A 14691-nucleotide genomic window follows, 5' to 3' on the forward strand; every position below is an offset into this window, starting at 1 on the left:
CAGTGGTACTGTTTTGTCAGCCACCTAATGGCTTAGCGGGGAAATGGCTTGACTACCAAGCCAGAGGTTGCCAGTTTGAATCCCCACTGCTATGTTTCCCAGACTATGGGAAACACCTATATTGGGCAGCAGCGATATAGGAAGATACTGAAAGGCATCATCTCGTACTGCGTGGGAGATGGCAATGGTAAATCCCTCCTGTATTCTACCAAAGACAACCACTGGGTCCTCTGGTTGCCAAGAGTCAACACCGCCTCGACGGCACACTTTACCTTTACTGTTTTGTCAGAGCTCAGGATTCACTACTGCAGCAATCAAATGCAACTGCTTTTATCTTCAGTTGCTCTTCTGTTTACATCAATGGCTCATTGAACCCCATACCTACCAGAGTTAGTCAGCTTTGATGATTTTTTTAAGGCGAGCACAGCATGATGTCACCACGTGGAATTACTTATGCTTCTCCCCCACTAGGAGACATACTTGGGGACACCAAATGACTCAAGTGCAGCTTGGGCTGCTGAAGAATTGTCAGTTCAGTTCAGTCTTATTTTGGTCTCTGTCCAACAACACAAAGTAGATAGATAAAAAACTTTAAGCATTAATATTTAATCCTAAAGTATAACAATTGGATTAAGTATTGGAGTCTCTCTGATTCTGTTAATCACCACACAAAACTTTGCTACATTATGTTACATCAGAATCATGGTCAACAAGAACAAAGCAAACTCAAAACTCATCTGAACGGCCTGGAAAATGTCTTAGTAAAGGAGATGTAAGAGAAGTACAAGAATTTCAATAAAAAGTACAGTACAGGGATAGCTCGCTATTCGCGGACTCGCCACCTGTGGTTTCGCATATCTATGAGACACCTGTTTTCATTATCCACTAATACGAAAGGGTTAAAACCCACATATCCGCGGTTCCTAGAGGACCGGAAGTGACTTCAGAGGTCACTTTCAGCTGCCGTTTTGGCCACATTTTGTGGCTCGTTTCTGTCTACAGAAACCATTCTGTGGTTGTTGTTTTTTAAAAAAGGATTTTCCCCATGATTTGTCATGGTTCAGGGGGGAATTTTGAGCTTTTGGGAGGCATTGCTGGGCTCATGCTAATCCCACAGAGCACAGTACATTAAGCAATTTCACGGTTTTTAGCTGTTCTTAAGCATTTTCCTCCATTCGGGAACCTAACCCCCATTTCCCATAGGCGGAATGCCTCATTACTCGTGGTAGTAGTTAAGGAACAGAACCCCCGCAAGTAATGAGGTTTGCCTGTATTATAAAACATGAGCTATAGACTCAACTGCTCTATTTCCACTCAGGCATGCCCATTCCTCATAAGGAAGCCACGTAAACCTAACCTCCAGAACTTCTGATGGGAGAACATTAAAACGTCCAACGAGAACTTTCTTTTATACTTAGGCACTGATAATGTGCTAAGATACATAGCTGGTTTGGAGTTATATATTTGGTTCCTGAGGTAAAACTTATTTGTAACATAATTTAGATCATTTTGGCGTGTGATGTCTAGGAGCCTTTGTTTGAGGGCTCACTTGGCATGTTCATGGCCCTATGCTATCAGTAGCTCATGAGGGAATCCAAGTGAATAGGATATCTTCGTTATTATAATTTCCATTGCGATTGAAAGCCATCCTTCAATATGAAAGGTGCCAACCCCTTTAGGGAGAAAAATAAACTTTTACCATAAATTACATACCGCTTGCCAGACCCTGGTTTCCACAGAGGTACACCTGCCTCTAAATGCAAAATCACATATTAGGCACAGAGCAAGGCATTTGAAATAAGCTTCTCAAAAACTTGGTTGGGTTGTTTATAAGGCCACAAAATTGGAGTGCAAGTTGATTTGAGCACCGTATAGGAGATGGCCTTTAGCTTTGTATAGTTTGATAGCAGCCAGGATAAACTGCAGGGGCGTTGCCAGGGGATAGGGGGCCTGTATTTTTCTCTCTCCCTAGCAGTCCCTTGGAGTGAAGGAGATAATGAAAAAAATAGGGAGGGGTGGAGCTGGGGGCCATCAGCTCAATTACAGCTACACCCCTTTTAAACTACCTCCTAGGTTTTTTCCTTTCCTTTTTTTTTTTTAAATTTTAAAGCCAAGATTGCTGAAATACTACTTTGGGCACTTTGCATTTATTTAATTAATTAATTTATTTTATTTTAAATATTTCTATACTGCCCAAAACTTACATCTCTTTATGTTCTCTAAATGGCTTTTTGCTTGGAAAACTACTGCATAAAATTTAAAATAGGCAACTTGCTCGACTTTAAATGCACTAATACTCCCAGTTCAACTTCTTAGGGGACTTCACAAACATCATTATTTTAGTTTTTTGGTAATCAACCTGCAAGGAAATTTCACTGCAGCTTCTGCAGTAGCATGCAAGAGAGCCTGCAATGTTCCTCTTAACCCAGTGGGGGACAGGGATAATTATGTCTCTTGTGGGTGGTCCTGGGTTGCTGGCCATGTTTGTATCAGTGATAAGTGGGAAACCTTTTCACAGAAAAATTTGGTAGCAAAAATTCTCTGCTTCAGTAAACATTTTCACACCACGCCACTATAATTCTTACCCCATTCACTGGCTAGAAAAGCCACACTACAGCCCAGATGCTAGGCTTCACTGTGGCAAAAATGACAGCTGAAAGCCACCTGTGGATCCCTAACTTAAGTCTTCGACTTGGGGTTTAAAATGACCACTTTACGGCTTTGTGGGAAGACGGCCTTGCTCTGCTGATATTCAGGTGTCCCAGTGCTCCTCTCGTAGCTGCATTTTAAATTCCCCCTTATTAATGTTCCAAACTCTGTAGATGTGGCAAAGCCAAGGCTTGGCTCTTTTTCCCCCCTAATCCACCAACCCCAGTGCACCTCAGCTAAAGCAAGCTTGGTCAGCAATCCAGGGCTGTCCTTGAGAGACAGTTCTTCAGCAGCCCAGTTTGTGCTTCCACCACACACTGCTGTTGAACTCAGACCATTAAATTAGCAGATAAGGAGCAACATATCTTTGGGCATACTGTAAAACAGCATGTATTAATATTTTTTCCAGTGCCTTGGTTTTTTTCTGTTGCATTGCCATGTTAAGGTATTTAGAAATGTTCTAGTATAAATAATTTCCAAGGGAATTCTGGATCTGTTTGGAGTATAGCATATTGACTACATTAAGTGTGCTTACTGACTCGCTCCACCATTAAATAAGTTAGCAAAAAAATTAATGTGTACCTTTTTGTGTGTGTTTACTAAACAGATCTTGGTCTATTGAGGGTGTTGAGAAATTTTTCTAAAAAAGAAAGAATGCAAACTTTTAAGCAGAGAAATTGCAGTGCAAAATCTTCCAAAAGCCTCACATTACCAAGGAGTGGTACTCTGTGTGAAAGTATTAACATTCAAACATACTCATAATGTGGGCATGTGATATCCTGCATTAATGAAGAGACAAATTTATTTAATACTACTTAGAAAAGTTCTGAGCATTTAATGTAGCAGTATTACAACAAATCTTTTTCTTTGATGTTGAGCGTTTGGAACTCTTCCCAAGTCTCAAGACTTGTGTTACAGTAACGTTCTCTCTAAATTGCATTTACAGAGATAAGATGTTTCCAGCTTTTGGATTTGGTGCTCAGATTCCCCCATCGTGGCAGGTAAGCTGTATGAAGTAACCTTATTTGGAAGCAAAATGGAAAACTGCTCAATCAGCAGAGTTAGATGTTCACAAAATCTGAATATCTTCCATGTATTCACAGGTGTCGCATGAGTTTCCATTAAACTTTAACCCATCAAATCCATTTTGCGCAGGTAAGTTTTTGAAATTTTAGGCTAAGAAGCATAAAGAATATCCTGGCACTTCTCAGAATACTATAGTTGATAGCAAGACAGTGCTGTAATAGCTTGATTGTGGATTTTAAAACTAGTACCATTAAACTTCATTGTGCAAGTACATGTCAGCTTCAAGAGAGAAAAGCTTTTTTGATCAATATTGCCAGGCTTTTATTAAGTGGGGGGAAAGTGACAGACATGGAAGCGGGGGTGGGGGAATTGTAAAAGACTTATGAATGTGCTGATATGATAAAATAGAGATTTTAAGGCTATTGCACAATTATGATTTCCTCCTGTGATTTATTAAGTCAGCATTTGTGGTCATTCATTTAAAGTTTTATAGTGAAATTGATATGTGAATTGCAATACTTGCATGTTTGCAGGACTTCACAGTCAACCTGGAAGTAATCTTCTAGAAGAGAAATACTGATGGTTTGTTCCAAAAGATTACATAGTCGCTAATTGTTCTATACAGATTGCCGGCAAAGATATTTGCTCAAGCTGTTGGGACTGGCAAGTCTCCTCACAGCACAAAGAAGCAGCAGAATGTTACTGTGCTCTGACAAATATTTATCTCCAACAGAGTCTTATATAGAGTTGTGGGAAATAAGGTAATGTGGTGAGGAATGGCTGTTTATTTCCCTCAGGAATCCAAGGGATTGTGGATGCATACCGGACCTGCCTCCCTCAAGTCAGACTGTATGGGCCCACTAACTTTTCTCCAATAATTAACCATGTGGCTAGACTTGCTGCTGCAGCTCTTCAGCAAAGAACAGCCTCCGTAAGTACTTCATTGCTCTTATATGGTGATGCTTCTATTCATCAGGTCTGAATTCTGTCCCTTACTCATCACGTTCTGGCTCCAGTTTATTGGAATTTAACAGTTTTACCAGCAGTACTTGGTACCACTAAATCGGACAAAGGGCAAAGTTCTTCCTCAAGACCCATTTCACACAAACTTGTTCTCCACAAATCCGCATGGGATGGAACAAAGAGACCGAGAGCAGACATTGACGTGGGGCACTTCAGTCTGTCTCTGCTGTGGCCTTGAGCTCAGACACAATTTCTCAGGTTCCCATTTATATAAAACAAGGCTTCCAGTCCTGCTTTCACAGGGTGGCTGTGAGGACCACCACAATAAAAACTATAAAGCATTTGGCAAACTTTAAATCATGATGAGACACTTCGAGAGTATGTCCCATCCAGGGATCTCTGAACATTAAGGATCAGTATCTACCCTTGAATTAGGCACATATTTGAAAGTAAACTTTCAGCTTCTCATGACATAATCCTTTGGCAGATGACTGACATAGGGATTTAGTCTCTTTCTTATAGTAAGAGTAATCAAGTGGCAAAAACAAAGATAAATAAAATTGCTAATAGCACATAATACATTTCAAATATGGGCATGCTGCATCCCCCCCCACCCCGCCCCACCCCAGCGACCCAGTAAGAATTGTGACACATATTGCAATATTTGCACATTTATATTCTTGGCTAATATTAGTATAAACTGTAAACCTGTGTTTTCTGAACATGCTTAACTGATTACTGTACTTGTAAATTGTAATTAGGAATTTTGCATTGGGTCCAAGTTTCTCTACTACGTGTTAGTAGTGCTACAGATCAGCTTATGTTCCTAATAATTGTGTTTGTTACATTTCTAAAAGCAGTCTTTTCCCCTTGCCATAATGCATGTTAAATATAAGCATTACAAGTGGAATGATTGGGGTTAGGCTTGTTTAGCCACTTGAAAGGCAAAGAGTACAGTACACAAATGTATGGCTTCTCTTTTTTCTTCCATTGGATTGGATATCTGGGTGTCTTTAATGAGAGTTTAGAGCTTGGATACTTCATTTAAAAGAATTGGTTCAAAAAGTCTAGCAACTGAATTTATAGGAACTTGTCCATGAAACCACAACATTGAATAGCTGTTCTAGGACAGAGAGCTCTCTTTGATGGGGCGTGTGTCTTTGTTCATGAGCATTTTCTCTCTGAAACAAGTTTCAAAGTAAACCCGGTTTAGCCCATGCAGAATCTTCCAGGTCAGAGTTGGGAAGGACAGCGGGAACTTATACCTGCAACCGTGTTCATCTTCTAAGGTACCTCTGAAACCGCACAGGATAGCAATGAGTCCCCCACACCCTTTCCTCAGCTCAGAGTTAGGAATTTGCAGATCCTTATTCCTACATTTGGATTAAAGAGCTCAGAGTGCCTCCAAAGCTCACCAGAACATAAGAGACAAGACCCTGTCCCTCCATTTTTGACATGCAGTGGGAAGGACAGAGTGGAACACAAATCTTAGTTGACTAACATGACCAGTGGAAATTTGTAAACCCCTGAGGAAACCTAATGAAGCATTGTTTGTGGATGGTTTCAGCCAATTAAACCACCCAGAGATGTGAGTTTTGGGCTGTATAGAAGTGTGAATGAATGAATGAATTAAAATTAAGCTGCCTTATCGAAGTGTGTATTAATTAATTTAATTAATAAATACACACTTTGATAGGGCAGCTTAATTTTAATTAATTAATCAATTAATTCACACTTCTATACCGCCCAGAACTCACATCTTGCATCTTGGAAGCTGCAATTCTAGGTTCTGTGCATATGGTCAAATAATGCTTTTCTGAGAGTTTACATCTCCAGAAAGTTGATCTAAGAATTATTTGTCAGATGAAAAAACATGTTTGAATCCTTGAGCAAACTTTGTTTTGTTGCAGTTTAGACTGTGTCCTCTTTGGCATTTTGTCTTGATGCCAGCCTCCAACATTATTTCAGGAACAGACCTCTCTTCTTAGTTTCTAACAAAGTTTGCACTTGTTCCACAGCAATATTTTGTCCTCTTGATAATCACCGATGGTGTGATAACAGACCTTGACGAGACCAGATCGGCCATTGTTAATGCAGCCAAGCTTCCCATGTCCATTATCATTGTTGGGGTTGGAGGAGCTGACTTCAGTGCCATGGAGTTCCTGGATAGTGACAGTGGAGCTCTCCGGTCTCGTTCAGGAGAGGCTGCCATTAGAGACATTGTCCAGTTCGTGCCTTTTAGACAATTCCAGAATGTAAGTACTCTTTCTAATGACACACATCAAGAACGCTGATCAACTATAATCATCCCTGACTGTTGGCCATTGTGGCTAGGAATGCTGGGAGTTCAACAGCAGCTGAAAGACCAAAGTTGTGCAGCCCAGAGGTAGTATAACAGGGCACCTTGGCCATCCTCCCCAATTCTGGTCTTTAGTGCGACATCCAAGGACTTTAGTGCACTTGACAACATATTTTATTTCTTGTAATTATTTATTTAAAATATTTATATCCTGCTCCTCCAGTACACTCCTGCTCAGGGCGGCTCACAATAATAAAATAGATACAGTATACAATAAAATTAATAAAATTAAACAAATTGAGTAAAATTAAAAGTTAGGTTAAAAACCACCATCAGTATTAAGCTCAAATTTAAAAGTTATTTTAAAAGCTAAAAACTGAGAATTATAAACACTAAAGAACCTATCAGATATAACCAAAGCTGGATGGAGTGTTAAAAAGCCTCCTTAAAAAGGTGTGTGTTGGGGTTTGTTTAAACACACTAAGGGAGGGAGCATGGCGAAGCCCTTCAGGGAGGGCGTTGCAAAGCCGAGGGAGCACAACTGAAAAGGCCCTATCTCTAGTCCCTGCCAACCGGATCTCTGTTAGTGGCGGAGCCATGAGCAGGGCCTGAGACAATGAGTGGAGCGCCCTGACAGATTCATATGGGCGAATGCGGTCCAACAGGTACCCTGGCCCCAAGCCATGTAGAGATTTAAAGGTCAAGACCAGCACCTTGAATCTAGCCTGGAAGTGGCCTGGTAACTAATGAAGCTGCCACAGGATGGGTGTAGTACTCATGGAATGACTTGTACCCACGAGCATACTTGCAGCAGCATTCTGAACCAGCTGAAGCTTCCAAACAGTCTTCAAGGGCAGCCCCACGTAGAATGCACTGCAGTAGTCCAATCTGGATGTTACAAACACATGAGTGACTGAGATCAGGTCCAACTTCTCAATGTAGGGTCACAGCTGGCGTACCAGCCGTAGTTTGTAAAAGGCTGCCTGCATATGCTTGCATGCTGGAATACATGGGCTTACACAACTTCATGGACAGGTCTACCAGTGGCTCGTAGGCTTGATGGCTATAGGCCACCTCCAGCATCAGAGGCAAGATGCCTCAAAATACCAGTTGCAGGGGAGCAATAGCAGAGGAGAGGACATACTCCTGCCTGTGAGCTTCTCAGAGGCATCTGGTGGGCCACTGTGGAAAACAGGATGCTGGACTTTGGGCCTGATCCAGCAGGGCTTTCCTTTTGTTCACTGAAACCTTGGATTTTTTCGTTGTTTTCTATAGGCAATTCTCATGTCTACACTAAGGGGAGTGAAAAAATAGGTTCTAAAGAAACCTGGAAATTGGCTGCCTGTAAGAACCAAGCTATTAAAAAACTATGGTTGAGGACACCCATTGGTTGGAGTAGAATCAACAAGGAAAATGAAGGAGGGAAAGAATTTATCTGCTTGAGCCCTTAACCACTTAATACGATTACTTATTGTTATCATTTTCTTATATTAATCTTATTGTTAGAATGGTTATGCACAAAATGGATTTTGCGTTTTTGTTTCAAGCTTGAAACAAAAACACAAAATGCTTAAAACATTTCATTGAAACAGCAGCCAAACTGGCTGTTTCAACGAAACAAATTTGGGCCTGATCCAGCAGGGCTGTTCTTATGTTCTTAACTGTGGAACGAAGTAATGCTCTGTTTTTGTTTACCATTTGTGAACCATTGTAATGAGTGTTTGAATTTAGAGTCTTGGACTGTCTGGTTGTTGGTCAGTTTGAAGTGATGAAGGAGCAGCTGGTGAAATTGTGTGAGGGATCACACTGAACAGTTATGCTGTAGATGGATCATGTGAAAACAGAACAACCTGAAGCTTCAGGGCTCTGTGCTGTGCTCTGAGCTTAGTCAGCTGGCTGATTCAAATATTCAGGCGGGATTTGAATGCTGTTGTCTTTATAGTAGAAATGTGCAATTTTATTCTATCTTGAATAGATTCGGGTCAGATTGGGGGCGATTCAGTGATTCAACCTCAACATAAAGGTCCCAACTCAGGGACAAAGAGCCTGATTCAACCCGGATCAATTTGGTTGATTTGAGTGCCATTTTGAGGCCCATTTTTCTGGGGATAGCTGGCCTATCAATTGGGGTTGGCTAGTAGACCGGCCCTCTGCTCTGGACTTGGCACATCTGTCCACCTCTGAGGACTGGTCTACCTAGTAGTCTGGTCCTCCGAGGTGGGCTGATGCACCAAGTCAGGAGCGGATGGTTGGCCTACCTGCCAGTCCCAATTGGTAAACCAGCTCTCCCCAGGAAAAAGTGCCATTTTGAGACCCATTTTCCCCCCAGCTCTTCCTGGAAAAACAGGCCTCAAAATGGTGTTAGAATCACCCAAATTGACTTGAATGATTCAAGGGTGATTAATCAAGACTGCCAGTAGGGATGACCTCTGGAAGAGCATGACATTGTGAATGGATTAATGGAATTTATTTACCAAAAAATTTAAACATATACAGCCTTATTCTACATAATTAAAAAACTAATCTTTATTTCATGATGGAATAACCTTTGGATGGTAATATATTTTCCTCAAAAAGCATTTTATTTTAAAAAATCCGATTTAAATTAAAAAAATCTGATTTTTTTGATTTTTTTTTTTTAAATCATTGATTTTTATCCACCCTGGATTCTAGTCTCATTGAGGATCAGCTTGGTTAAAGTATGAGACTAATGATAGGTCTGACTTCCAATAGCTTATTCTACAGGAATTGAGTAATTTACCAACTGTGTGTGGTGTGGATTACATTGTAGATTAAAGTAACACTTTTGTGTCCTGGAAGGCTACTTTACTTCTTTTATCTACCAAAATTTGCCTGTTGGAATCAAATGATATGGGAGAAAATCATACTAGATCTTTCAGTCTGTTGAATAAATACCTTCTTGTTATAGCAGTGTCTTTAGAAACAAGTTCAAAGTAAAAATGGCTTTGCTTTCATAAGAGCCCTTTTATTGAGGTCTAATAATTCCAGTTTATGTTTTAAATCTTATAATAGGTTTCTGCACATTTTATGCTCCAGTTCCACTCCCGGCTGAAAAACTGAAATTAGGGCATGAGCTTTCCTTACTGGCCATTATTTGCTTAAGCAAACTGCTGTAGGGCAAGGAAGGAAAAATAATCTCCCCTTTATATTCTTATGCCTTGCCACAGTTAGCTGTGCGTTAACTTGCTAGTTAATCTTTTGCCTGTATCACTCGATGTAACTGAATTTGCTCATTATAAATGGGTTCCATTTTTTCCTAGTATGTCATGCTTGGATCTTGAAATATGTCGGCCTTGTTCTTGGAGGATGAGTTCAAGTAATGCAACTGCTCCAGAGAAAGGTTGGGGTTGGAGAAATCACACTAATTAACCAATTTTCTACGCTTAATTTTTGTATCATGTTAGAACACTGCTTAGTGGCAGTTTTTATGGACATTACGTCAAGATTGTTCTCTGACTGTAAGCACCTTATAACCTGTTTAAGCAAGGGCTTCTCAAACTTGTAGTCCAACATCATCTGGGAACCTAACTCCCATTATCCCCACATGATGGGAGTTGTAGGCCAACAACATTTGGGGATGTAAGTTTGAGAGCCCCTGACTTTAGCCAGATAAATGCCACCCAACTTTGAAATGAGTAGGTAAGAATTCTCCAGCTCACAGTGTGCCACATAGAGATAATGGCAAAGTTGACATGGACAAATTCCTTTCTGATGTTTTCAGTATTAGCTAAGAAATTCAAGATATGTTTCCAAAATCAGCAGTAACTTCCTTGTGAGCTCTCTCTCCTGCTCCCCGCTCATGACTTCTAAAACTCTTTCCTTTGCTCAAGGCTCCCAAAGAAGCGCTCTCTCAAAGTGTTCTGGCTGAAGTGCCTCAGCAAGTGGTGAACTACTTCAGCACATACCGGCTCCAGCCTCCAAACAACCCTGCAGCGAAGCAAGACGGGAGCTGAGCAGGAGACACCAATTCCGGTATCCTAGGTGGGAGGAGCCCTGCACTACCTGCCTCTGAAGTGTCAACAGACCATAGTCGACAAGAAGGCCTCAAGACTGCTCATGCAGAACACTGCATCAAATGACGCATATTCTATTAAGATACACTTGCTCAGTGGTATTAGGTATTGCCAAAGATGCCATTTTTGTTTAGCAATCTGTTGCTGAGGGGGCAGGGTGGGGGGAAGTTCAAGCATATGGAAGTCTGTCTTCAGGAAGGGCAGAGTTGCTGCTTTTTCCCCTTTTTTGGCGCTTCATCAAGCATACAGACAAAGCATGGTGGCTCTTCAGTAGTGATTAAGAAATGCAGGACAGGGCTTTGGGGTGGCTTTGAAACACTCATGTTGCAGCTATCTTGATCTTTAAGAAACCTTGGCTGTTCAAACCTTGCATAAGCTTAGCAGCATCAGTGTAAAATGCTCAACTGTTTGCAGAGAAGCATCAGGACTAGGACTCTCTTAGAGCTTTAAAGTGACCTTTTTCACTTTTCCCCTGTGACTTATATAGTTCTGGGCCATTGTTTGTAACTTGATGAAACATATTGTTGCAAATACAGAACGTGGGTGGGATCAAAACTTAACACTGCGCTCATGGAATCTCATTCCATGAGTGGAAGGAAAGTTGCGCTTGTGGAGATGCCCCCTCAGTAGCGCACCTCTCCTTTGGTCTTCAGAAGGAGGTTTTGCTAGTGTAGTCGTAACTTTGGCTTGAACCCCCATGACTGTGTCTTAACTCAAGATAAGCATCACAGTGCCATCATCAGCAACTAGTACTTTTCTGCTCCATGAGGCAGATGTGAAGAGGATCAAGATTTCTTTGGCCACAAATTGTATTGCCAAATCAGCTCATTTGGAGGAATCCAATTGTGTAAAGTGATGGGATGTGACTTGTATGGATTAGGAAGCCCAGTATATGCCAGTGAAGGACTCTTCTCCCTGCCACCCCCCAGAGTACTCATCTGTTTTAGTAGTTCTATACAGAGATTAGGCCTAAGTGCTTCTGAAGCTATACTTTTGCTATGCTTAGAGGCTTTATATTGTCCTGATTTAGGTAGCTCATCTCTCTTCAGTAGTGCAAAATAAAGTCTCCTTTATCCTGCATTTCTGTACTACAGCTATCCTAGAATGGATTTCTTCTACCCCTCAGCCCAACCTCTGAAGACCTGGTTATTCTTTTGGATTCACTATGCCTTTGGATCACTTTCCCCCCCAGTACCTCCTACTTCCTGTGTGACAGGGAATTAGTGCTTATCTTTCACTAGCTTTAAACAGTTCATCATTCCATATTCGGGTTATGTAACCCGGGAGGCTCCTGTATGATGTCTGATAGCGTTGCCAATAAGGCCAAAGTGTACATAATAGTCCTGTTCCATGTGTCCTCTGATGTTATAAGTGAAATTAGGATGAGCTGTCTGAAAATGATTATGAATGGTGAAGTATGATAAACTGTGTGGACCAGGTGTGAATGGCAGCGGCAAGATCAGTATCACTGTTAATAGGCCAGGGTGCCTTCCATGCATGTGTGTTCCTCTGCGATCTGGACCCCTGCCTTTTAGTTTCTCTCTGTTTTGCCAGTCATGTTGGAATTTGGTCGGTCTGTAGCTTATAATGGGTGCCAGGTTCTTGAGGATGTGATTGTGTTCAATAAATGCCTTATCTTGTGTTTGAATAAAACTAGCAATGTATGTACACAATTTAGAAATGTCAGCCATTGACCTGATCCAAGATGCTATTCCCTTATTTTGCCTCAAAGTATATGTTCACTGTATCGCTTGTATCAGCACATTGAGAACATTAGTTTCACTTATGCAGACTTTGCTGAGTTTTAGATAACTGTTATTTAGATCGGGTTTTTCAGTTAGTGGGCAGCAAAGGAAAATGGAGTTCCTGGAAATGGTGTTGCAAAACCAGTTTTTTGCAATAATTACTTACCAGATTATGACTGACCTCTTTCAGCAGTTACCATATTTGGAGCTCAGTCATTTGAGGTTTACAGGATTAGAATACAACTAGTATTTGTTTTCGTTATGAATCCAATAGCAGTCCTCCAAACATCCCTGTATCTGCCATAAGGATCTGCGAAAGAGCTGAAATGCACCATCTGCTCATTTTGTTATTCCTGTAGAATGGCCTCCGGACCGGTCCGCACATGAGCGGTTCGGGTTCGGGTGGATTGGGATGGGAGGTTCCTTTAAGGGCAGGGGAGGGTTTACTCACCCCTCCCGCGCTTTCCCAACTCTGGAGCCTGTATTTCCTTTAGCAATCTGGGTGGCAGGATACCTCCCTGCCGCCCCTTCACCCGCTTGGCTGCAAAAGGCTTTTGCAGCCAAGTGGGGGAAGGGGCAGCACGTCGCGCGCGCAAAAGGCTTCTAAAAGCCTTTTGCAGCCAAGCGGGGGAAGGGGTGGCAGGGAGGTATCCTGCCACCCCGATTACTAAAGAAAATATGTGCACCGGAGGGGGGAAGCGGCAGGAGGGGTAAGTAAACCCTCGCCCACCCTTAGTTGCTAGTCCATCACACATTTGCTTTCAAACTTGTATCAAGTGAGAAAAAGGGGTGTCTTATATTATCTTCTACTTACACTCCAGTCTATACCAGCCAGTAATCTGTGCCATATCTTTCTCATCTCAAAACAAGCCATCATAGTAGTTGAATCCTGCAAGTTTATAATTGACTTTTAGAAGGCAGGCTCCCGTCTCTGAACAATAAACAGGTATAGTCCAGAACTGCATCTCTTAATGAAATATTGCTGGAATGCTAGCAGAAACATGTTCACATAACTTCAGAGGTTATTTTTTTTTAGTTCAGCTACAGCATGAATTCCTGACAATGCATTAGCACCACCTTGTGGTAGAATTTGTTATTGACACTTTTGTAAGAAAAAAACGCCACCTTTTAATTTGTGTTCAAAGCAAAATACAGCTATATGAGGAAAAATATCTTATTACATGGTTTTTATATGCACTGTATTCATTATGTAACATATCTTCTATTTGAAGTTACCATCAGATGTGACATGATCCTAGTGCCATATGACACAATATAGTGTGTGACTCGTAACACTCTTCATGTTGACATCTCAGTTCTGAATAAATATTCTCTAGCTAGTATCATATTTCATGCATATCTTAAAATAATTATCCTGACTAGAAGAAATTGTCTTGTATATTTTTTGAGACCTTTTTATAAATGTAAGACTACTTTTGATGAAAGAAAATTGGTGGTATGAAAACGGGAAATGTGATTATTCAAACTGCTGTGAAGCTTAGCAAAACCACGTGTCCTGTAGATCATAGTTCTCAAACATTCCTACTTTTCAGGGTTTGCTATTTTGGGGGATCCTAAAGCATGAGGCATATGTCTGTGGCTATGCTCTCTCCCGGTTACCTTTTGCTTAGTCTAGACTTTAAACCTCAACACTATCAGTCCAAGTACTGTAGTTGTAGATCCTTCAATATGTATGTGCACACACAACTATTTGCTGTTAGCACCTTTTTCTGGTCAGGCTGCGACTTCTGAACATTCATGAAGGACAGGTCTCTGTAGAACAGCTAGACATTGCAATTAGGCACTAAGAAGTGTGGCTTTTTCCTTGCCAAATGGAAAAGTGCTCCAAGGACATCCAGGCTTTAGCCTGAAGGCAAGTAGATTGCTTGAGATAGACAGATATAATTAATGCCTAATATTCACTGCATATGCTTTGTAGTCAGAGCCTGACAACTCAGTAACAGAGCTGGAAAAG

At 41.2% G+C, this 14691-nt stretch overlaps 1 protein-coding gene across 6 annotated transcripts in view; it reads left to right on the forward strand.

Annotated features, from left to right (window-relative positions):
• Positions 1-14059, forward strand: part of CPNE3 (copine 3) — a 42454-nt gene extending 28395 nt beyond the window's left edge. For all 6 annotated transcript variants that reach the window (XM_053244919.1, XM_053244918.1, XM_053244920.1 and 3 more), the window contains exons 12-16: positions 3596-3650; positions 3753-3804; positions 4473-4606; positions 6657-6893; positions 10789-14059. In XM_053244919.1, the coding sequence (XP_053100894.1) occupies positions 3596-3650; positions 3753-3804; positions 4473-4606; positions 6657-6893; positions 10789-10911 (601 nt within the window). In that variant the 3' untranslated portion in view covers positions 10912-14059. The remainder of the gene's footprint in view (positions 1-3595; positions 3651-3752; positions 3805-4472; positions 4607-6656; positions 6894-10788) is intronic.
• The last annotated feature ends 632 nt before the right edge of the window (positions 14060-14691 follow it).

This window comes from Hemicordylus capensis, chromosome 4, assembly GCF_027244095.1.
Source record: "Hemicordylus capensis ecotype Gifberg chromosome 4, rHemCap1.1.pri, whole genome shotgun sequence".
NCBI lineage: Eukaryota > Metazoa > Chordata > Lepidosauria > Squamata > Cordylidae > Hemicordylus > Hemicordylus capensis.